The following is a 25673-nucleotide window of genomic DNA, read 5'->3' on the forward strand; positions in this document are numbered from 1 at the left end:
TTATAAGTGGGTTGCAAACTTAGGTCTTCCAGACTTCAGTTACTGCAAATCAATACTAATTGCCTTTAATGTTTGAAATCCAACACCTTTAAGCTGAAATAATAGGGTTTTTTGTTTGTTTGTTTTGTTTTGTTTTTGTTTTTTTTATGGGGGGGGTTAGAAGAATAGTCATACAGAAGGATTGCTAAAAAATGAATTACTCAAAAAGCAAAAAAAGTCGCTGCTTCTAACTAATGTCTTTTATTTTCACTAGTTAAAAGTCTAAAAGTTCCCCCCATCTAAGAGATGATGATGATTTCCCTGGGTAAATTATATTTTAGAACATGAGTAATGTCTCAGGGAAACTGGGGCAGTGGTGGGGCAGGGGAGATAACTTAGGAAAAGCTTTATTCCTACACTTCTAGTAAAGAGGAAGATCTTGTATCAATAATGCTAAAATAAAAAGATCTATTGCCTAAGAATCAGGAAAACTGGAATCCAGACCTGATCCTGATCAGTCAAGTTGAGCTTCAATCTCCTTGCCTATAAAATGGAGCCAATACCTCTAATCCTACATAATGCAAAGGGCTTTTGAAAGGTTCAAATCAAACAGTCCATGAAATTTTGGGCCCATCTGCTTAGTCATTTATGGGCAGAAAGTGCTCTGTCTCTTTCTAAAAGTTACAAAGAATCTATACGTGTGTGTGTGTGTGTGTGTGTGTGTGTGTGTGTGTGTGTATTTTCACAAAATATTTTTCTTAAGCAATAATAATAACTTACCCTTATATTACATTCAAAGACTTTCATATACTAGCTCATGTAAGCTTCTATAAAGTAGATAACACTTTTTTGCAAATGAGAATTCTGATGTTTAGAAGGGCTGCCTTGTCCAACCAAGATTATACAACTAAATAAGAGAGGAAGCTAGAATTTACCCTCAAGTTTTCAGATTCTATATCTATAGTAGGAGATAAAACAACTTAAAGAGAGGGCAAAAGATTTTTCTCTAAGCACATTGTGATTCCTTAAGAACTCAAAGCCCACAAAATGGCCAATGCTGTAACTTTATCAGGAAATATGACTGAACTGAGATATAAAAAGTTGGAGCAGGGAAGATTTTAGATAATATTATATAAGAAAACTATGAAGTAAAAAGATACAAACACCTGGTATTCGTTGGAAGAGTTTAAAAGCAATATATGTTGAATGCAAGTCTCATTAGTAGTTGTCTCTTTTAAAAAATAAAAATTATTCATTTCATTTTTAATTTATGGAAGGAAACAAGCATTTCTATAACATAGCATAATAAAAAAAGATAATTGCCCATGAAACTGCAAATCTATTAGGTACAACTTACTAGTCTTTTTAAATATATTATTATGAAGTTATGTTGTATATTTTTTTCACTTTTTTCTTCTGACCCTAGAGATGGATGCCATTAGACACAAACACACACACATATACATACAAATATACACATTTATATGCATATGTATATGTACATATATGATTTCTATACATACACATATATGTAAAATCATTCTATACATATTTCTATTTATCAGTTCCTTCTCTAGATGCATAGAAATTACTAAACTACAAAATGACTATTTATATCCATGAATATGTGACAATGTTGTTTCTTTCCCTGTATTTCCTTTTTCTGATTCCCAGAAGAGTAGTGGAAGAATGTATCAATGAACACAACAATGTAAATGGAAAGAACAACAACAACAACAAAATTTTGGGTACTTATAATAACTAAGTCTGATCCTAAAGAAAACATATGACAATGCACCTCCTTTCCTTCTTTTTAGAGGTGGGGCACTACAGATATGGAACACTGCATATATTATGAAAATTGATGGATGTCTTTGGGGTGGAGGAGAAAGGAAGGACATACTAGGAAATGCAGTGATGTAAAAATAAAGGATATTAATAAAAGCTCAAAAAAGGAAGAGAGAAGGAAGTTTCTATCTTCTTGGAATAAAAATAGAACTTCCGACAGGTGTGGATTTTGATAAAATAATAAAATGGAGAGAAATACACACACACACACACACACACACACACACACACACACACACATACAGAGTTAGTCTCACAGCATGTACCAATCAGTCACTGTTATTCTTTTAGGCAGTGTTGTTTAATTTTTCAGGAAATAGATAGGGTGGTATTGTATTTGTTAGAATATATCTCTTGGTCTAAACAAGACATACAAATATAAGTCAATTAGTCTCAGTACTTGCTCATCACCCCTCTAATTATTTTCTTAATCTGGGTATATAGGATTGAATTTATTTCCTTGGTAGAAAGGAACTAGAGAGGTCCATCCTTAATTCTTATAACACCCAATTTAATGGGGGTATTGTTACCCCAAGTGCTGAAAAGTGTTATTATATAAGACTATGGAATCTAGAGAAAGCTGCCAATATAGTCAATATAATTAAGATGTTGGAAGACTTAAAAACTTCTGAGCCATGCAATGACTAACCATGTTTGCAAAGAACTGGTGACAAAACAAAACAAAACAAAAACCAAAAAACCTTCTAACAAAGAAGTGATGAACTCAAAATGAAGAATAAGATGTGTTTTTGGAAATGGCCAGTGTTGGGTTCAGTTTTTCTTGATTTTAAATGCCTGAAAAATGGGAAAGAACTATTCAAAACTGATTCAATTTTGATCAATACAATAAACAATGACTTCACAAAGATGGTTGATGAAAAATGCTTTCCATTTCTTAGCAGAGGGAAAAATGGACAAAAGGTACAGAATAAGACAGAAATATTTTCTGCTATAACTAATGTCAGATGTATGGCTAGTGTATCACTATGTATGTTTTGTTTGATTATATTTATTTGCTATAAGGTAGAACTTCTATATGAGGTTAGGAGAATGATTTGGTAGATGTGTTATTGTTCAGTTGCTACGTCACATCTGACTCTTTGTGATCCCATTTGGGTTTTTCCTAACAAAGATATCTTTGTTATTTTGATATTTCCTTCCCCAGTTCATTTTATAGATGAGGAAGTGAGGCAAACAGAGTTAAGTGATTTGCCTAGGCTCACTGAGCTAATAAATATCTGAGGCCACATTTGAGCTTGGAAGATGAGACTTCTTGACTCCAGGCCCAGCACTCTATCACTATGCCAGCTGATAAAGATTTCTTTTTTTTTTTAAAAAGTGAAAAAAGTATCAATAAAACATTAAAATGCACACAGAAGGGAGGAAAAAGATATTCAAAAGAGGAAACAAATAGAATAGTTTTATTACTACCTTGTTAAATTCTTCAGACTTTAAAAAAACACACTAAACTCTACACAGTAGAAGTTCAGTATTTCATAAACAATTCTCTTTCCTATTCTTCCTATGTTGAAATGTTTGTATGTTGATGATTGCTAAATGCATGAAAAAAGAAATCATGTAGAAGGGGGAAAAGGGAAAGAAATGGAAAATAAAAGGGGACTGAAAGGAAGAGGAATAGAAGGAGGAAAAATAGAGTAGAAATGGAAAGAATGGGGGGCAGGAGTGGCATGGAATGGAGAGAGGGAAAGGAGAGGGAAATTTCAAGTCTGTTTGTCATTAATCTGCTCTTGTCTTGTGAAGCAAAAATGACCAAAGAGTCTGGAACAATCAATTGGCAGGATGGATAGTGTCAAAAGTTATTCCCGTTTAAAGCATAGACTTGGACTAGGCCTATGAGAGTCCCTCTCAGCTGTGGATTCCTTGATCTCACACCAAAGGGCAGAGTTTCCCTCAGTCTCTGGGATCTGAGAAAAATTCATCAAGTTGTCACTTTCTCTTTGCCCAGGGTAGCCAAGCCTGGAAGTGGAAAGATGCTCATTTTACTTGGTGACTAGCACTGTGGTTGTGGCAAAGAGATGGAAGCCACGTATACAAGTTGTCAGAGTCAAAATTTGGCTAGATTGACATATAAAAAAAAGCCCATTTGGCTCTCAAGAAATCTATAATGTTTTCTTCCCCCACTCCCATGTTTTATTTTTAAATATTTTATATATTAAAAAGAATAGCAAATTGAACACTATTAATAGATTTTTAGTTTCGTGGGCAATCATGTTTTTAACCTACTATGTTATATGTTTTATTCCATAAATTAAAAAGAAAATAAACATTCTAAAATAAAATAAGAACATTTCTATAGAACCATTTACCCTAAATTCCAAATTGCCACCTAATAAACTTAACTCCCCCAATTCACACTGATTTGTAAATTGGTAACTTTGCTGTCTAATGACAACTACATCCGTATTTCCTCAGAGGCATGGAATTAAGTTTTGAGCAATCCCTGCTTCAATAATCTAGAAGTTGGATAATACTGATATAGAGCTGGGAATTATACAGTGATCTTGGAGATCACAAGAATCTGCAGATAAATAAACACAAGTGTGTTATCTTGACAGCAGGTCAAAGATCAGACTTGAGAATGACTATAATTCCCTTTAACTGCTACACACCCATCTAGAGAAGGAGTCATTGCAACAGCAATCATTCAGGCTTGTCTTCTTGAGCAGAATAGTTATAGTTTCACTAAAGAATGTATAAAGATTATAGATATTCAAGCTACTTACAAGTTAAGCAGATTTACAGAATAGACTCTAGCTCTAGAGACAGTTCCTTGCTGGTTTCTTTATTAGTGTAAATGTTTCTCCAGATGCAACACTTTCAGTGAACTTTTTCTTGAATTATCTACCCCTTTTGTCTTTTTCATATCCAATTCTTTCAAACTCTTCCTTGGATTTTTCCAACCCTTTAGACCCAGATCTCTTCATCTGTTCTGTCTCTGCTCTTTTGCACCAAAGACCAATTGTCCTGATCTATAACTGGCCACTGGACCTAAATGGCTCTGGAGAAGAAAGTAACTCTTGACTGCTGCTTTTTTAATATAGTTTTAGGTCTGGTACAGCAAATACTTCTATTTGCTTTTTTTTTTATTAATTCCCTTGAAATTCTTGACCTTTTGTTCTTCCAGATGAACTGTTATTATTTTTTCCTAGCTCTGTAAAATAATTTATTGGGAGTTGGATTGTTTTGGCATTGAGTAAGTAGATTGATTTAGGTAGTTTTGTCATTTTTATTATATTGGCTCAGCCTATCCATGAGCACTTGATATTTTTCCAATTGATTAGATCTTATGTTATTTGTTTGGAAAGTGGTCTTGTAGTTATGTTCATATAGTTCCTGACTTTGCCTTGGCAGACAGACTCCCAAATATTTTATATTATTTACACTTTTTAAACATGGAATTTCTCTTTATATTTCTTTCTGTATCTTTGTTGGTAACACACAAAAGAAAGTAATTCTTAAAAAAAAAAAGAGTAAATAAAGGATGTAAAACATAATAGAGGAGCTGTGTTTTATTGGAAAAGAAATTCATTTCATGGGCAAAAGGAAAAAGTTCCTCCCTTAGTATGAAACAGAGCCCTCCCTTGTTTAAATTCAACTCACTTGCATGTCATGGCATCACCTCCCTGGTCATTTTCAAGAATTAAGGACAAGCAAACAACAAACAACAACAACAATATTAAATAATAGCCTACTATGTACTAGGTAGCGCAGTAGATTGAATGTGAGGTCTGGAGTCAGGAAGATTCATTTTCCTGAATATAAATCTGGCCATAGTCACTTATTAGCTGTGTGACCCTGGACCCTGTCACTTAATCCTTTTTGCCTCCATTTCTCATCTGTAAAATGAGATGGAGAAGAAAATGCCAAACCATTCCAGTATCTCTGTCATGAAAACCCTCAAAAGGAGTCACAAAGAACTGTACAAGACTGAAACATTTCAGTAACATTCACAACAATGTGTTCTAGACTCTTCAGCAGTATGGAGTAACCTATAGACCCTTCTCAGAATAATGTTTTTAAATTCACAAAACAAAGAATATGAGTTTCCAAAGGAAATCAGTCATATTGAAATAATCTTAGAACTAAGGATTTTTTTTTTAAAGGAAGCTCTCCAGGATCAATTTCCCTTTCTTGGGCATGGGCAAAAAATTCAAATCTAACAAATATTCATTAAGCACCAACTTTGCATAAAATAATCTGCTAAATGTCAATAACAGAAAGGCGAAAATCCAATAGATCTTGCCCATAAGGTGCTTACATCCTACTAGGATAACATACATGGTCATGGATTAGTAACAGATTTCCTTTCAGACTTCACATACACTTATTTATTCAAACAACATGCAAATAGCTTATACAATACCACAGAACTTAACACATCCAAATATATATGATAATTTCTAGCACAGTATCCTGCATATCAATTCACCAATGATGACTTATTCTTGGGAACATGGGGCTTATACTGGCTGGTCCAAGGAAGAAACACGTATGTCTTCTTACTGCATGTTTATCTGTGCTTCCTTATGTGTGCTCAGAGAAGATGCTGCATAATTCCTGGGCCCTATTCCACACCTTTGACATTTTTCCCCCCCTCCTCCTTGGTCTTTTCTTCTGAAGGTCTTATCTAGAGGAGGGGAGGTGTTAAGGGACAAGGATTAAACTGTTTTTGTTCCCATTTCTTTTGGTACATTTCTTTGTAGTTATATAGATTCAAGCTAAAGCAGGAATGATGATGATGTTATGGTTGTTTGATCCTAAAAAGTTATTCATGTCCTCATCAACAGATCCAGCTTTGAATTTCCACAGGTGGCTGTGGAAAGGGAGGGAGGAGGAAGAAGGCATATTCTTTTGGCTGTTGGTTCCTCTTTGGGCAGACAAATGAAGTTGTTTCACATTGAAAAGAAGAAAGGAAGATGAATACTTTTGGCAAATATTCAAAACCAGATGCTAACCAAAGTATGCACCTGCATCCACGGCACCAGTCAAAACATAGAGATAACAGGTGAGGCAGAAAAGTTAGCAAGAAAACTTTAGGCAACTAGTTTTGTAACTTATTCCTCAAGGGTTATTTGAAAGTAAAATAATCTTTGGAGAAGACAGTCCAAGAAAACCTTTCAAATGAGAGATCTTTGAAAATTAATTTTTATGTCAGTTTTAAGAAAATAATCTAGATCACCCAAGAACAGAGATATAAGGAAGCCCTAAACAGAATCCACATGGATAGTATAGTCCTGAAAGATCATTTCAGCTGAATAAGGATTTCGCCATCACCCTATTATACTTGACTCTCCAGAAAATGTGCCTGGTATGGCTTCACAGGGGAATTTATCAGCACCTTTTAATATCTGTATTTGCTCTTTTGACCTGAACGCACGTGCTTATCCTGAACTTGCAGCATACAATTCAATGTCAGAAGCAACGTGTATGTGTTTATAATACTTGTATGTCTCTGACAGGATGCTGCCAAGAGAAATCCATTGCTCAGGAAGATGATTTTGCCTGGTTGTAAAGACACAGAGATCCCAATTTTAATGGTGTCTGGCTATTAGTTATTAATCTGCTTGTCTGCAGAAACAGGTAAAAGGAAATGATAAATTAATACTGATTTGACAGGTGGCTTTGGCAGTCATGGCACTAGATGGAGTCTTAATAAAAAAGGTCAAGTATGGTACCAAAACCTAACTGAACAGACCAAAATAGATTCAGGGAAGCTGCCTTAAGCTCTCCTGGCGACACGATGACAAGACAATATGCAAATAAAAACATCCTAGCTGTTCTAAAACAGGAAATGAAAAATTGTAACATAACAAAAACATTTCCCAGAGCAGACATTCCGGCTCTGAGCCAGCTCTCTCAAGCCATTGTTACCAACAGCACAGTAGCTATTCAATATGGGAGCAGCTGTACAGAAACTAGCCCTCATGCTGGAGGAAAAAAAAAAAAACATACCATAAAGGTCAGGGGGAAAAAATTAAATTGTGGGGGGAAAGGGTGTTTTAGGAGGTAAAAATCTATATTGAGCCTAATGACTGGGTGGTATTTGATGCCTGGATCACCTTTCATCCAGAAGCTGATTAAACTTTTAACACCCATTCTACATAGTGACACTCACTCAAGAAGCGTTGGTACGAGGATGTTGCAAATGCCCATCAGCCAACAGCACAATGTTTGGATGGCAGCTTGTAGGAAAAGACATAAGGGACGTGAGACTGCCTACTCTTCAATACAAAATGCAACAGGCTTACACCATATTGGATTGCTTACTATCTTGGGGAGGAGGGAGAAGGAAAGGGAAGGAGAAAAATATGAAACACAAGGTTTTGCAAAGGCGAATGTTGAAAACTATCTTTACGTGTATTTGGAAAAATAAGATACTATTAAAAATAAAAAAATTTTAATTAAAAATACAAAACGCAAGTAGATTTTTAATGTGGGCTTTCCTAATGTTCTGGACACTTTGATTAATTTTTTACAGAAGTCTCTTCTCTTTTCTTCTGGAAGCCAGTATTGTCAATCAGAAATAGATGGAAAGGGATGTGAGGTGGGAAGTAAGGAGCAATGACATCACTGACATCATTAAAAATAAAACAAACAAGTAAATAAAATAAGAGGCTTTAAGTGGAGTTGTTATGTATATCCTCCTTTCCTCCCACCCCAAATGGTGTTTTTTGCCAGTATGTTTTCCATTTCAAAAGCTGTTCGCCTGATCAGGGCAGATGTTTCGCTGGAAAGTGAAAGTTGCCTTGTTAAATGAGTTAATATCCACCATGACACAGACCATTTTCTCATGATAAAATTTCTTTTATAGTGCTGACCTTTTGGATTCATCTTCCTGATAACTTTGGATGGTGGCAGCAATAATCAACTGATCTGCTGAAGGCCACAGCCCTTTTCTTACCTGTAATAACAATCTCTCATCCCCGATGATGGCGGCTTGGTTCCAATCAATCACTTCGGAGAATGGTAACTCCCATCCATTGCTCAGCATCACTGGGACGCAAGCAGCCTGCACAAAAAAAAGGAACCATCTCCAAGTTAGGGAGAGACATCACAAGCTCCATCCTTGAGGAAAAATCATAACCAATCAAATTACTATCATTCCCTATGTCCTTTGGATCCCAGAATCTTAGGACTATGAAGAAAGGTCAAAAGAGTTGAAAAACTAATACTCTAAGGAGTTCTGTATCTGAGAGGAAATCCTTAAGCATTATCAAATGATATCAGAGTCATGCCTACACTAGCCAGTTTAATAATTTGGAAGTTTTGCGCAGGCTTTTAAAATCCTATTTCTATTCCTAATTATTCTACAGCCATTGAAACAACTGGTCAGGATGGAGCAGTTTCATTAAAAGCAATGAAAATTTGGCCCCGTTGAAGTATTAGCATAAAACTAGTTTTGAATATAAAATACTTTGGCCCAGAAATACAGACCCTAGTTAAAGTGACTCACTCCCAAGTGTCACACACTATACAGAACAAGCTCATTCTTTGTCTAACAAGAATTTGATTATAAATTTGACTCAATTATAAACTTAACAACTGTAAGGAATGCTAACAATCAAATAAACAGAAGAAAATAAATACAAACCCGACTATAACATTATATTGAAAATTACTTAAATGTTTCAATAAAAACATAAACTTTAACAAAATGATTAAAAAAATCTCATTCTAATTTTTTCTCTGTGTCATATTTTTTTCTCCAATTTCTTCATGTTTGTGAACATGAATACATATTCATATTCATATTTTTCATGGTATATTAACATTCCATTCTATTCACATATATCCCTGGATTTCTTTTCTTATTACACTTATTAAAAGTGTGTACTTTTCCTTCTAAGTCAACTGAATCAGAACTATTCTTGCCTTCATAATATTAACAAATCATTTATATAGCACTGTAAACTTTCTTCATAGGACAGCTGGGTAGCACATCAAGAGTCATCTTTCTGACTTTAAATTTAGCCAGACCCTTAATAGCTGTGTGACCCTGGACAAGTCACTTAATCTGGTTTGCCTCAATTTTCTCATCTGTAAAATGAGCCTGAGAAGGAAATGGCAAAGCACACTAGTATTTTTGCCAAGAAAACCCCAAAGGGGCATAAAGAGTCAGACATGGCTAAAATAAATGAGTAACACAAACTTTTTACATAACTACCTGGAAAGATGGCTAGAAATGTCATTTCCACTACGCAGATGAGGAAACTGAATTTCAAACACACATGCCTAACTGTGCAAGTGTAGTCACATATCTAGCTCAAGTTAGTACTAGTGTAGAACACAGGTTCCACATCTAAGGGCTTTTTCCATTTTATCATTATGCCAGTGGAATGCATGACATTACCACAGAAAAGATGTTAAAAAATTAACAAAAGTTCAGCTCTGGGCAATTTAAGATGGAAAGACCCTGTTTGATGATGTACAAGAGAAATAGAGGAGGTTAAAGGAATGTCTGAGTTTGATATGCTTTGGAGAAAGAACAAGATTTGTAGGAAATAATATAGGGATGTAAAAACCTAGAACTGTGGATGTTGAGGAATAGCAATGCTTTAGGATCAAGAAGGCCTGGTGGCAACTTTCTCAGGGAGCCTATTGGCAACTAACTTTACACATCAAGAATTATTTAGTTCTTCAGAAGGTGGGGGAGGAAGAAAGAAAAGTCTCTTCTGTGGGAATTCTTCCTATGAAAACATTAGAATTGGAGAATCATCAAACCTGGGGCCTGCTCCCTGCTAAGTCACTAAAGCATTAGACCAAACAACTGGAATCAATCTACACTCCTAAGTATCTCTTTCACTTAGGACTCAGAAAACCTACTGCATATTGAGTGGGAATATAATAGACAATTTTGCCTTTATGGAATAAAAAGATTAAACTATTGCAGGGATGGATATTGTCTCCTCAAGAAATCCAGCTTTGATTCTTGTCAGGTAAGTGCAACAAACTAGTCTGGTCCCTGCTCTCAACCATGACTGAACAACCCCCTTCGAGGGAAATAAAGGGAGCTCTAGAATTTGTGGTAGGGTACCCTCCAGAAGCAGTGGGTTCTCACTGCAGAGGTATGCATAAGCACATAGAAACAAGTGGCAAGCCTCCAGGGAAAAATCACACTTCCCCACCTCACCCCCATCTCTCATCCCCCACTTCCTTTTTTAGGCAAAATAATAAACATACCAGATCCAGCCTTAATTCCCAAGTCTACCTTTTAAAAAAAATTTTTTTCAATAAAATTGTATTTTTCCAAATACATGTAGATAATTTTCAACATTCACTTTTGCAAAATTTTGTGTTCCAATTTTTCTCCCTCTCCCCTCTTCAAGGCAGCAAGTAATCAGATTAGGTTAAATATGTGCAATTCTAAACCTGTCTTAATGCAGGAAGCAGTGTAGTAAGATTAATAGAGTATTGACTTTATAATCAATTGGGTCAATAAACATTTATTAAATGCCTACTGTGTATCAGCAGAGATAAAAATACAAAGCCAATCTCTGCCCTTAAGGAGCTTAGTTTAATTTTTGTTGTAGTTATAGCTCAGTCCTGTCTGACTTTCCTTGACCCATTTTGGGATTTTCTTGGTAAAGATACTAGAATGGCTATAACCTTCTCCTATTCATTTTACAAATGAGGGAACTGAGGCAAATAGGATTGATTGATTTGGCCAAAGCCACACATAGCTACTAAGTGTCTGCTGCTAGATTTGAACTCAGGATAATGAATATTCCTGACACCAGGCCTGGGACTATGGAATCACTTAGCTGAGTATAATGGGAGAAGATAGAGAACAACAGGAACCTAAAAAATAGTGGGAGTGGGTTGGATAGACTAAGTACTCCCTTGTAGTAAAGAAAAGTAAGGTAAAATCCTACCATAGCCAAATGCTACCTAGGGGATTCCAGCAAATCACCTTATTCCTCAGATACTCCAGGAAACTGGAATAAAAATACTGTCAACCTCACAGGAATGTCAAAAAAGTCAAATGAGATAATTTATGCAAAGTAGTGGAGAAAATCCTAGCCTTGGAGTAATCCTGAATTTGAATCTTGCCTCAGACATTTACTAGTTGAGTGAATTTGAACAAGTCATTTAAGACTCAATTTCCTTAACTATAAAATGGGGATAATAATAGCATTTACTTCATGGGGTTCTGAGGAACAAATGTGATCATTTATAAAGCATCTTGAAAACTCTTATAAGCAATCTGTGAGCCTTTGCAAACATTATATAAGTCCAAGCCATTATTGTTAGTGATTATTAAAGTGCTTTGCAAGCCTTAATGGGCTGGATAAATGTGAACTCTTGGTAGTGGTGGTGATATGAGAATTATTAGCATTAATAATAATCTGTAGAGTGCCTCTTACCTGCAGTGCTTCCAGAAATCTAAAGGAGCCAAGCCTGCGGCCACGGGGAACCAGACAGAAAGTGGCATTGTGCAGCATTTCTCGATAATCATACCTAGAGGGAGAAGAATATGTAATTAATGAAGACCCTAGGGAAGAGGGGATGATAGCCATGAAATGGAACACAGATACATAGATATATGCTAGATGGCCCAATGGATAGAGCCCTGAGCCTGAACTCAGGAAAATCTGAGTTCAAATTTGACTTCAGACATTTCCTAGCTCTGTGACTCCGGGTAAATCACTTAACCTGTTTGCCTCGATTTCCTGTCTATAAGATGAGGATAATAATACCACCTATTTCCCAGACTGCAGTGAGTATGAAATGAGATAATAATTGCAAAGCACTTAGCACAATACATAATAAGAACTAAATAAATCAATGTTAGCTATTGTTATTCCTACATATTATATATTTGTTGTCTCCACCTATCAGAAGGTAAGGTACTCCTTAGGAGTATTTTATTCTTTTTATCTTTATTCTTTATATTTATAGCCACATAATAAATGCTTAATAAATGTTTTTTGATTGACTGATTTACATATTTGAATCAAGTTGATTGAGACAAACCAGTAGTTATGAGCTCTAATCTTACTGTTTTTTTTTTCCTCAGGAGGGGAGTTGGTTGTGACAAGCCCAGCAAACATTAAAGATTGTGTTGGATGAAACAGTTATAATATGCTTTGCAAACAATATCATCTGACACAAGTCCAGTGGCCGCCACTTCAACAGATTGGGCACCAGCATCTGTGACTTAGAAGTTGAGTTTTGTTGTGACAGCAAATGAAATATCTCCCCCCCCTTGATATAAAATAAAAACATCACCCTTTTTTTCCTGTTGGTTTTTTAAAATGCCATTTCAGTCAGCCAGAAAAGCCTGTGAAAGCTAAGACAGACCTTGTTCTTCTTCATGCTACCCCTTACATCTATCCCTCTTCTTGAAAAAGAAAAAAAAAAAAAAAAAAAAAACAGTTACAACTAACTCAAGAAACCTTCACAGTGAGCACAAACAACATTTGCTCCTTCCTCTGAGCCAAACTCTCTACATTTAGCTAAGAACATTCAGCAACACAAGGCAAATCTTCCTGCAGCAGAACAGTTTGATTTTAAGGAGAGAGAAGTGTGGAGAAAGAAGAGGAAAAGATGATTTTTAAAAGGGAAGAGGAGAATAGAGGCTAAAAATCAAAAATCATTTGGGGCTATAAAAAAAAGCAAGTGATCTGCTTTTAAAAGCACATCTTGAGTGACACCTTCTCACCTTCTTCCCCATGTCACCAGAGCAATTTAGTCAAGATTAAATATCACCTTTTCATTTATGCCCATCCCTTCTACCTATTTTGAGTAAACATCTCAAACTGTTTCTAGTTCATTATGAGGTAATATGAGTTTTACTTAAGGCTATTAAAAGTAGAAGACCTGGATCCTGCAAAGGGACAGTCTACAGAGCATCAAGATTAGCCCCCACCCTCTCATTTGTTAAGAGCCTCCACTGTTCTACAGACAGGTGCTATTTTGAGGGTAACTCATATCATCCGCATTCTCTAACTCTTAATAGTCTAATTTAATCATAGCCCAAAGGCACTAGATATTCTTTCCTCCTTTTTTTTCCCATTTTTTGGGGGGGTATTGATGTATACATTTATATTTTTAAAGTCCACATCTATTTTTATATTCTCACACAAACTAAGCATATGGGAGTAAGCCAATTTTCAATTATAAACCCGTCATTAAGAAGAGACATCTTGCAAAGGCCCATTTGCTTAAACAGGCGTGTACAACTAATTTGCACAAGAAAAGGTCACTGGGAATGGATTAAGATTATCTCCACTGAGAGTAAAATAAAAACCCTTGCTGCATTAATTAAACTACAAAATAGACTTCAAAGTGGATGAGATTTTTAAGAGGGATCAAATTTAGCTAAATAAAAAATATTAAATTACAGAGGTAATGGGTTCTTTCCCATCCTTAAACATCGGTAGAGTAATTGACAACCAGCTTCAAGTTCAACTCCTGATCTTGCTGGGATACCTTTACAAACTAGAGAAAGGGGGGAAAAAAGTTTGAAACTGAGTGTGTGGTATTTTTTTTTAATATAAAGAAAGGTCGAAGACTCTTCAGAGAACATTGCATGACAGCAAGGTTTAATAAATGCTTAAAATAGAAACCCCTGAGGGACTAGCATAGAAGGTCCTATATCCCCATCATTAGCCAACTCAAAATGTAAAACTCCATTAATGTTCTCAACTGTGACAAGTCCCAAAATTGCCAGTTTCAGAATTTAGGAAATATGAGGAGAAGGAAAGAAGGAAAGAGGAAGAAGAAAAGAACTTACAGGGAATTCAAAAGAGAATTATTGTTTAATGGTTACACCTGGAACATTGCAATACAGATCTGGAGATGTAAGCAATCTCAGAGAACATCACCTCACATCCTTTCACTTGAGGGGTAAACTGAGGACAAATAAAGTGATTTGTCTATGGTAACAAAAGTAATAAGGATCCAAGGTAGGATTTCTCTTTGTTATCCTACTGAATCACATTATTCTTTTGCCTTAATAGTGATCTGGGAATGTATCAAAATTTACATTAGTGACTTTGCTAATGTTTGTTCCCATTGCTGTTTCAGTAAACAAATGATGTCTCTTTATTTCTTTTCTCACCAACTATCCACATTTCTGTTGCCACTTTATATCCAAAGTCTATTAGAAGGGATGCCAAAGAAAATGTTCAATAATTTAAAAATCTGAGATTTTGTTGGGACTGTAATTTACAGATTGAAATCCAGAGAAATTAAGTGAATTATCTAGAATCATAAGATTTTAAATTAATTTTTCCTGCTTGATACCTTTCCCCTACTTGATACCTCCAGTGTGATTTTTAAGGAGAGCAGGCTCTTGCCTAAATCATGAAGTCAGTAAATCATTTTCCTTCTTTCTCTGGACTTCCTTCAGTGTGCTATTCAGTCATGCCCAACTCTTTATGACCTCATTTGGGGTTTTCTTGGCAAAGATACTGGCATGGTTTGCTTTTCCTTCTCCAGTTCATTTTACAAAAAAGCAAACTGAGTAAATAGGGTTAAGTGACTGTCCAGGATCACATAGCTAATTTCCCTTTACACTATGTAATCTTATACTTACATAATAATAGCTAACATTTATAGAAAATCTGATGGTTTGCAAAACCATTTATGTATTATTGTCTCATTTGATCTTCACCACAATGTTAGGTACAATTATTATCAGACTTGTCTACATGTTGTTTTCTCCATCAAAATGGATGCTACTTTAGGCCTAAGGACCACTATTTTGTTTTTGTTTTAAATTTTTTTATCTCTAAAGTTTAACAGAGTATAGTAAGTATCTAATAAAAGCTGGATGACTGACTGATTAACCTAATAGAAAAGTTAGGGGTTGTTCAGAGAGTCTTCCTCCAGTCCTTGCTAGTCAGTCCGACTTTCAGCAAGTCCACATCCTCTATATTCTCATCCTCATGCATAAAGGAAAATTTGGCAAGCCACTTCAAAAAAAGGTGACTGACCCCTGATCTGACACCATCATTTTAGAACTCACAAGCTACTTAAAAGTATATATAATTAACTAATGCATATGACAATCTTAGCAGGGAAGTAAGTAGATGAGGGAGGTAAGTAATCTCAAAGAACTTGCAGCTTTAATTAATAAAGGATTTTTATTACCCATTTCAGGTGGGTATTAAGATCTCTGCTATACAGGTGATGACACAGAGGATAGAAGAGTTTTAATAAATGACTGCAGAGGCTAATGCAATTAAGCTATACGGCCCTGAACATAACCCAGAAATAGGTCCCATTTCATACACAATTCTCTTCTGAAAAGTTGTATGCATATGATATACTAGTGAGTTCCCACTTAAAATGGGTCTCTATAATAATACAAAATTAATCCTCCCTAGAAATGTAAGTGCTATGATGCCTGCAGCAATTTCAATATTGTTCTGGCTGAAAGGAAAAATCCCAACAGAATGAGGTGGAAAAATAAATATTCACAAGGGCAGAGCCAAGGGGAAAAAGCAGAGCCAGCCCTCAAAAGAAAAATGACAACAGATTCCTGACAGTAAAGGAATTTCTTATTGGAAACAAGCTTGCTTTCTCATTATGAAAGACTAAATGCATCGTGGTATTACCATAGTTTAGTACGGGCTCAGCATAGTATGAAGGGAAAGAGAAGACCTGGGGGAGTCAGTCCACATGGAGTAGTGTCTATGCCTAAGAAGGGGTTCCTTTGTCCCCTAGCAGATCTAGAAACTCGCATCCCGAGCTTGAGATCCCCTTGTGCCCAAATGGTCTCTTTGTTTCCCATAGCGCCAACCCTCCCAAGTCATTTATCTACTGTAGATGCTTTTAACTTGGAGTCCATGAATTTGTTTCAACACACAATTTGATAACCCTATCTCAGCATTTCCCTGTGATCTAATGTGTTTTATTTTATGCATTCAAAAACATTTTTCTGAGAAAGGGCTATTGGCTTTACCAGGCTGCCAAAGGGTCGGTCAAGGCCACACACAAAAAGGTTAAGAACAAGCTTTGATCTCAATGATTGCTTCCCTTTAGCTTTCACATTAAAATGCAAAAGAAGTTATTGGCTAGAAGTATCATCTCACAATCCACATACTGAGCTGCAAGTGGCACCTGGATGGAAAAGTTCCCTAAAGACTAGAACTGGACAGGTACTCTAGGTTTTTACGGGTCTATAGGTGAGTCTGGACTCCCTTTCCCGTGCCTTTCTTTCCTTTCCATTCTTCCCAGGCACCAAGGCTCCTGATCTGCTGCAGTTTCTGTGGATGCCATTTCCTCCACAGCCCAAAAGTCCTTGCCATTGGGAGCCGGTGTGACTCCTTCCCAGAGCTGGTTGTCTGCCGTTTCCTTTGCTTGCAGTCAGCGCTGTCTGGGCTCGGGATAATGCTCTAGGATTAGAAATTCATTTCTTTGTAATCCTCCTCAGCCCAATGCTTTCTAGCACATTCTGTGCCCTGAATACAGGCCGTCTTTGCTAAATCAAGTCAGGTATTTATCTTTACCTTTCAGTGGACTCCTATCCTCCCCAGGTCCGATGCTCTACTTTTATACTTCTTTAAAATTCATTTCTTTATGCAGATTCTGAAAAGGAATTCAAAAGAACCCCAGGAAAAATACTACACCTCAGGAGGTAGCCAGAAAGCTCCTGAGGACATTCAACCTTTAGCATCACCATGAATACAGCAAGCATTTACAAGATGAATTCAGGACTGCAAAGTTCTTTATATATGTTATCTCATTTAGCCCTCAGGACAACAGTGTGAGGTAGAAGCTATTATTGCACCCATTTTGCAGATGAGGAACCTGAGGCCAATATAGAAAAAGCAGCTAGCTCAGAGTAGCACAACTTGTGTGAGGCTGGATTTAAACTCCAACCATCCTCACTCCAAGTCTCACACTGTATCAGATTATTACAAAATAGACAAACTTAGAACACATTTCAGCCCCAAGCTGTCTCATTAGCAATCAAGCACAAATGGAAATATTAAACATGAATTTAGACATCTGGAGTCAAAAGATCAAGAACTCTCCAGCAACAACAAATTATAATTAAGCAAGATGGCCATGTGACCAGATCCAGAAAAGGATGGCAGATATGTGGCAAATCGTTGGGGACTGGGGGGTGGCGTGAGTCTAGTAGCTGTCAATTAAAAAAACAGCAATAAAAAAAAAAAAAAGAATAGAACTTGGAAAGTTAAAAACACAAGGGTCAACCACCTGCCCCCTAGGATAAGAAGTCTTGAACTCATTATTTTACCATTAACCTTTCCTTGGCCCCTCCTTGCAGGCACCAGCTTGCTGCCCCACATGCAACAAGATCTAGAAGCCTGTGCCAAAGTACACCCCGTTCTCCAAGAGGATGGGGATACTAAAGTCTCTGCTGAGGAGGAAGTTGTTTCTTAGAGATAGGAAAAGCCCTGGAACAGTGCCATCGCAGAAACCTGCCCCAATCTATTCCTTCTTCAAACAGTCACAAACTCAAAAGCTCCTCAGGGTGACCACTAATCCTTTGCGGCATGTTCTGTTGCCTGTCTGTATGTATGGATTGGGAACAGGAGAAGGGTAAAAAAGAAAAAAAAATGACAAGGAGAAAAGGCTGACTTTTTCTAAACAAGAAAATTTTAGAATCATGGCATTTCAGAGCTGAAAGGGTCCTTAGAGATCATCTCTACTATTTTCATTTGGCAGACGAAGAAACTGAGGTCCAAGATCACTTAGCCATTAGAGTTCCATTCGAATGCTACCACATGCTGTCTCCCACAGTAATTCATAGAGTAAACCAGATAGGTAAACTTCACCTTCCAATTAATAATGTGACATTTTACCCTTGATTTTTTTCTGCAGGTTTGAAAAGAAAATTACAATTCAATTTACAAGGTCATTTGTTTAATCCATCTCTATGAACACTAGGTGGTAGAGCCTTAGCCACTAGGAGAGAGATGTTTTTGTTTTCAGGTAGAGTAGTAGGTCCTTCTTTCATTTCATTTTCTCTATAGAATTAAAGATTTGGTTGAAAACTCATAAAAATTTGCAGTTCAATGACTTCCCCATTTCTCCTAAGGGTGATTTTAATCATCTCCTCTAGCAGCCAAAATTTATAAAGACAATACAATCCTTGTAATCAACTCTAATTTACTTAAAATTTATGTCAGGAAAATAGGTTGTTGTAGAAAGAGCTGGCCTGAGGAGGAAAACCTGGTTTTCCCATTTCAGACAGACAAACTGTATGACCCTGGACAAGTCATTTGATTTTTCTGGTCATTTCTACACCAGAAATGTCAAATTCGAATACAGGGGTGATAAAAGTATCAATGGAGGCTGCAGATTGATTCAGAAAACAACATATTAACAGTATCTATATTCTAGTGTGTTTTTACATATTTTGTTGAATATGTCCCAATTATATTTATTGTGATTCGTTTCTGCCTAAAGTCTATGACTGTACTGGCCACCTTTACAACTGTTAAGACAATAAATTGCTGAGAAAGTTCAGAACAGCAATGGTATAACCAATACTCACACTTCCCCATATAAAGGAAATTTCAGTTCCTTTGTTATTTCTTTATTTAACCAGTCCTTGATCCCTATTCCCTGCCCCCCTGTCCTTATCTGGGAGCAGAGGAAGATTTCCATTCCCATCCTCCACCCGCTTTGGTAGCTTTCAACATTGAAAAAATCATCAAAAAGAGAAAACCAGACCTAAAAGAATGTTTTTACTGCTTTCCCACTTGATCCATTACATTCTTTCTCACAGTGCCAGTTTCACTCAACCCTGGGATTAGGTGGATGCTTGGAATTCCAAGGTCACTCTTCTCTTGACCAGTGCAAGTGGTAGTTATCAGGACTGTCAGGGATGTGAGTGGGTGGGTGGGGGGTTGTGCTGATCTGATGTATCTTGCATACCTGATCACAATGTAAGCATTTTCCTGATTCCCTATACTTGAGTGATTATAGATCTTCAAATCCCAGTTATTTTAAAGAAAAATCATTTCCACCCACTACATTTTTATGTCTCCTTTATTATCTTTACTAACAGTTAATATCACCTGACAAATTAAATCCCACTATGGCTAGCTACTGAGGGTGGGTAGGGGATTTTATAATGAATAAGTCACTATATCCCGATTCCCAGAGCAGGTTTAGAAAGAAATTCTGTCCTCCAAAACAAAAACACGTTTTCAGGAGTATGAATATAAATAGCACGGAAACAGCACCAAACTTGGCGTAGTGCTTGCTCCTCTTTTAACAAGGGTTAAAGTCATCATATCTAAGTTGATAGAATGCCTGATTTTGAGACCTCATGGGAATCCTGCTCCTGACACACACTAGGCATGAGTTTCTGGGCCTCACTTATGTTCTCAGAGCCTGCACTCTCTCTTTTACATAATGGGAATAAGTTATATTTGTAATGCTTGCCTTATATAGGTCCTTGTTGCCTCTGATGAATGCACTGAGAGAGAGCAGTGGATTTGACCTCAAGAGACTTGGGCTGGATCTGGCTCTACTACTACTTACACTACCTGTGTGGCCTGAGACAAATCACATTCCCTTTCAGATCTATTTCCACAATAGTAAAATGAGAAAGGGTTTGTCTAACGCCTTTTGGAACTCTAAACTCTATGGCTGAGTTTTGCTTAACTGTTCAGAGTATGTACTTTGTAGGAAGGGTTTGTTGGGAAAAGTCCGTTATGCCTCAACAAAAAAAAAGCAACTCTTTTGGTTATTTAAGCAATCTTATGTTAAGATAAGCTATAAATAGCTATTATTTATGGAGCACTTTTAAACTAGAACTTTTCATTTATTATTTCATTTGATTTTTCATCCTCATATAATTCCTCTGAGTTAGGTGGTGGTGTTATTCTCATTTTACAGATGAGGAAACTGAGGCAGACAGAAGTAGAGTAGCTTGCCCAGGCTACACACATAATAAATGTCTGAGAAAGAATTTGAACTTGGGTTCTCCTGACTTCATTTCAGGAATGTTATATAATTGTCCTTGTTATATCCACTGTACATCAGAAAAGATTCATCAGGTAGGATCAGATTTGTTAGCCAGGACACCCTAATTTCTTCTAGATGGTTAACATGTAGTAAATAAAGCACTAGATAAACTTGGGAGTCAGGAAGACCTGAGTTTGAATCTCACTTCAGTTATTTCCTAACTGTGAAACCTAACACAAGCTATTTAACCTCCCTGTGCCTCAGTTCCTTATCTGGAAAATGAAGAGCTTAGATCTGATGAGCTGTAAGGACCCTTCCATTCTAGCTCTAAATCCAGGATCCTGTATGTTCTGTTTTACTGTACTGAATTCCACATTAGACATGAACACTGTGGAGATTAGCTGACCCTTTTAATAGCTGCTGCCCAAGCATCTTCACCTGTAACATGTAAATCTGAATGACATCACACTTGACAAATTCTAGAGAGGAGGCAGCAAGAAGGTCTTTCTGGCATAGACTGTTTTGTCGTGGCAGGGTGAGCTACATCCTGCAGAAGATATCAAAAATCCTGGAACAGTTTTCTTTCTTTCTTTTTCCCCTTTCCCTTCTTAAGCCAAAAAAATGGTCATGGCACACAACCAAAATTCATCCATGACTTTTTTTTTTTTTTTTGATATTTAGAAATACAGTGCTTTTTCCAGAAGAAGCATCTGGATTAGCTAAATTGTTACCAAGGCCAGTTATTAAACACACATGATAATTCTGGGCTAAATAGCTTGAGACTGTTGTCTAGCTTTCCTTTGTATTAAATTTCAGCTATTAACCAATCAGCCCGTTTTCAGAGTATGAATTCTTAATGCAGATGGCTCTGAACTATTGGCTACAGAGCCCCAAAAGATAGACCAATTTTGTCACATAGAATATCTTGTTGCTTGGTTTCCATTAAGGTATCTTGGCTTTTGGATAAACTGTCAAGTAAAACTTGGCATTAGAAACACAAAGTGAGTAACTTCCTTTGTAGAGAACTTGACAGCTCAGCTATGTGTCAAGCAGATAGCTGCCTAATAGGGATCTCCAAAGGCTAATGCATCTTCCTTGGAAAGTTGCCTTTACCACAGGCTGCCTTCCTTGGGATTTGGGCTGGGCAAAATTGAGGGATGATCTTTACTGGGAGTGAACATACCATTGGCTGGTAGGTCATGTCCCTCTCCACAAAGTGTTGGTTTTGGAATTAGAAAAAGTTTTGGAGGTGCGAAAACATAATTGGAAAACTTTTTTTCCCCCTGCTTAAAGGGCTAATTGATTTCACAGGTGTTTAATTATCATTTGCTGTGAGATAATACCTTGTAGTGCCATAAAAAATGGATTTAATTTTCAAGTGCTTGCAAAACCAGCACCAAAGCCAAGTTCGAGCTAAAGCTAGATAATTATTCTATAAATCAAACACACTGCCTCCTTTCTTTGAAATTTTTAATACTTGGCTATAATGATATCTGACAACCTTGAAACTAACATAAAAAGGATTTTTCTGCCAAGTGCCAAGAGGCAGTCATTGGAGTATTTCAGTCAGTCTGGTTCATTAATATTGAGTCAGCCAGCCAGGGGACCCTGGTTTCAGACATCCAAAACATGCCAACGTGTAAAAGCAGTAGAGTAGAGCAAGGCACTGTGTTTCTTGTAGATAGCAAATGACCACTAAACTTCATCAAAAAAAAAAAAAAAGAAATCAGAAACTAATTTCAAACCACTTATACAACAAAATTATTACCAACCAGTTATACCATTCAGAGCTTCAACTTGAATATGATGAATGTTAAGGAAGTCTTCATGAAGGAGAGTTACCTTAACTATCTAAAATATATGTCCAGTGCCTTCTAATAGAGAGGAAAGAAAGAAGGCAAGGGGGAAGGGGAGAGAAGTTTGGCTCTAGGTGGAAATAAAAAACAAAAAGTACCGAATAGCTTCTGTATAAAGCATCTTCTCCTTTCTCAGGCAACCAAGTCATTCAATAGAGAGTACTGGCCTTTATTCAAAAAAACTTAAGCTCAACCATAGCTTCAGACACTTGTTAGCTCAGTGACAAGGCACTTAATCTCTATTTTCCTCAATTTTCATAACTATTAAATAGGCATAAGAGTACATTGTTGTGAGGATCAACTGAGACAATATTTGTAAAGCATGTAGCAAAGTGCCTGGCACATACAAGAAACTATATAAATGATCATTCTCTTCTCCCATTCCCTGCTCTCCAAATTCAATGTTCCTTCCAACAATGCATATAATAATTCTGTTATATCTGTTTATTCTTTCACTTTTTTCTCATAAGTTTGCCACAAGTAGTCTACCTGATGTGTTGGGAAAACTTTTTTGACAGGGTGAGGCTAACAGGAGGATATGGCATCCAACGATTATTTAAATGTCTTATCACATGAACAGTTCATTTAGTTTTTTGATCATTTATTTATTTGATGTTATTTTTTTTATTCCACTCCTCTTCATGGAATGCCTTATGTTAGGTGTTACAGTCTGTCCCCACCCACTAGGAATCTTTCTATTGTTATCTGAGTGAGGCTCATTTTAAATTCTCCTGATACTATGATGTTTTGTGATTTACAGTTATACAACAACACTGGTAGAATGTTAATATTTAAAAAAATGGGGTTTCATTCTTGTGAAAATTTGGGTGTAAGAAAGCATTGCAATTTTTCAATGGCATTCCAGAATATGCTCGTACTTCTGTTAAATTTTGGGCTCAATTCATTATCTATTTGCAGTATAAGATCAAAACTAATATGCTCACAGATAAGCTCCACAGGTTGTCCATCTGACTGCAAATCATAATCTAGTTATTCTTTATCCACATGGACTTTCCTATGTGGATAATTAGGCTAAACACCTGAGTGGTTACAGATCACATCTAACAGTCCCAACAATTCTAGGGGTTGTCTACCAAAGCTGTCTAGCCATCTGTCCTAGCACCAGAACTGGATCTTCACTTTTACTTTTGTTCTAGGCACAGCAATCAAATCATTCATTCATTCACTAATTCATTCATTTATCCATCTGTTCCTAGCCAGGGCAAGATGTACATCATGGCAACTCACTTCTCAACACTTGTGAGTACATTCTCCAGATGTAATTCAGTCCAGGACTCTGGGGAAAAATCATTGATTCCTTAAATAATCATATTTTCACAGTAATTAAAAACCAAATCCCCAAACTCTGTAAAAGTGACATGCAACTTGAATGCACTTTAGCCCACAGACTGTCTCTAATAGTCAGGCAGTACAATGTTGGGAAATGCCATGCACTGTTATTAATGCTGTTGAATTTGAGAAAGTAGCTTGAGAAAATGGTCCTGCTTAGAAACAATTTGGAGGGAAAAAAAAGTATAAACAGCCTTTTTTCCTTACATGACAATTTTAGGAATTGCCTCTGGCTGGGAATAATGCAAAGCTGGAGAGTGTCAGCCATTAACACCTGCCATCTGCTTTACCCCAACTCCTGACTGCTGGGACAGTTCTGGCCACCCAGGAAACATGGTTCAGGAAATCTCTGCACACAGCTGTTATGGAACAGAGCCTTTCCTGATATCTTCAAGAGCAACTAAAGAAAGAAGACTTGATGGAAGACTTTCAGTTATCCAGGTATTAATTTGGATTAGGAGTCCTGAGTTAAGAAAAATCTGTACATGTAATTTAAAAAATAAAGATTCCTTTTGCACTCTACTTTTTATTCTAATTTTACCTTCTATAAGTATGCGAAGGTTGAGATATGTGCTTGTACTTCTTAGACCCCAAGAAATTAAGTAACAGAGGAGTTAAGATGCAAAGATTCAAAATATAGTATTTCATAATAGCTCTTTTAAGGGGCTGTATACTGTTACTGTACTTTTAAGAATAAATTAAAGAGTTTCATTTTAACTTGTTATCTATGAAGTGCCTATGAGAAGCTATTTTTTAACTATCATTTTGGAGAGCCTGGTAATTGTCATAGCTGGAGGACTGTTTGAAAACGCAGAGAAAAGACTAACAGAACTTCTTTCCTAAGAGACTGAGTCTAGAAAAGCTAAGCTGTGAAGATGTTAAATAGAGAATTCTTGGGAGACTGCTTGTCATTCTGAGAGAGCTGAATTGTGGGGTTATGTTTCCAGAGTTGAGGAGAACTTAGAAATTGTAGCTGATGATTAAAGGTATCTCTGAGTGTAAATTTTCTGACTGTGACACATTGCTGAAATATTTAGATCTGTCTTTGTATTATAATGTTAATAAATTGTATAAAAAGTAACATTGACATTTATATGGTCACACGCTATAATGCCATGAAGGAAAAAGAAAGGAAGTCTAACTTAAGGGTCATCTGAGTTGTGGAGTGAGGAAGATATTGTGGGGTTGTCTTTGAATAGTCCAAATTCCAAAGCTTTTAGGAACAGTTCTTTTAAATGACATATATCCAATAATTTTTAGTATTAGAAAGGTTATTCTTTTTTGTTACTGCTCTTTAAAAAGTTTTGTTGAGTATTTTGGTATCATTATTATTCTTTTAAAGCAAGAATTCTTAAATATTTTGGTCATAAATCTCTTTGGCACTCTGATGATGTCTATGACCCTTTCTGAAAATGATGTATTTGAATAAGTGAAGGAAATGCTAAATTTCAAAGAGAATTGAATAAATATAATTTTTTTCCCTTTCAAGTTTAAAATTGATCCATAGTTTTTTGGGGGAGAGGTGGCCTGTGAACCTCAGATTAAGAACTTCTATTTCTTTTTAAAAATTTTAATTTTAATTTATTTTTTAATTAAAGCTTTCTATTTTCACAACATATGCACGGATAATTTTTCAACACTGATCCTTGCATAGTCTTGTAGAACTTCTTTTTCAAAGGAATTTGCTTTCAACTTTATAAATAGGATCAGGCAAAGTTCTTT

At 36.3% G+C, this 25673-nt stretch overlaps 1 protein-coding gene across 1 annotated transcript in view; it reads right to left on the reverse strand.

Moving 5' to 3' along the window:
• The window catches only part of EXT1 (exostosin glycosyltransferase 1), a 345301-nt gene that overhangs the window by 36856 nt on the left and 282772 nt on the right, over positions 1-25673 (reverse strand). Inside the window, exons 2-3 of the mRNA XM_051971013.1 lie at positions 12213-12306; positions 8750-8857 (exon numbers count right to left, since the gene is read on the reverse strand). Of these exons, the coding sequence (XP_051826973.1) occupies positions 8750-8857; positions 12213-12306 (202 nt within the window). The remainder of the gene's footprint in view (positions 1-8749; positions 8858-12212; positions 12307-25673) is intronic.

This window comes from Antechinus flavipes, chromosome 1 (assembly GCF_016432865.1).
Source record: "Antechinus flavipes isolate AdamAnt ecotype Samford, QLD, Australia chromosome 1, AdamAnt_v2, whole genome shotgun sequence".
Classification (NCBI taxonomy): Eukaryota; Metazoa; Chordata; class Mammalia; order Dasyuromorphia; family Dasyuridae; genus Antechinus; species Antechinus flavipes.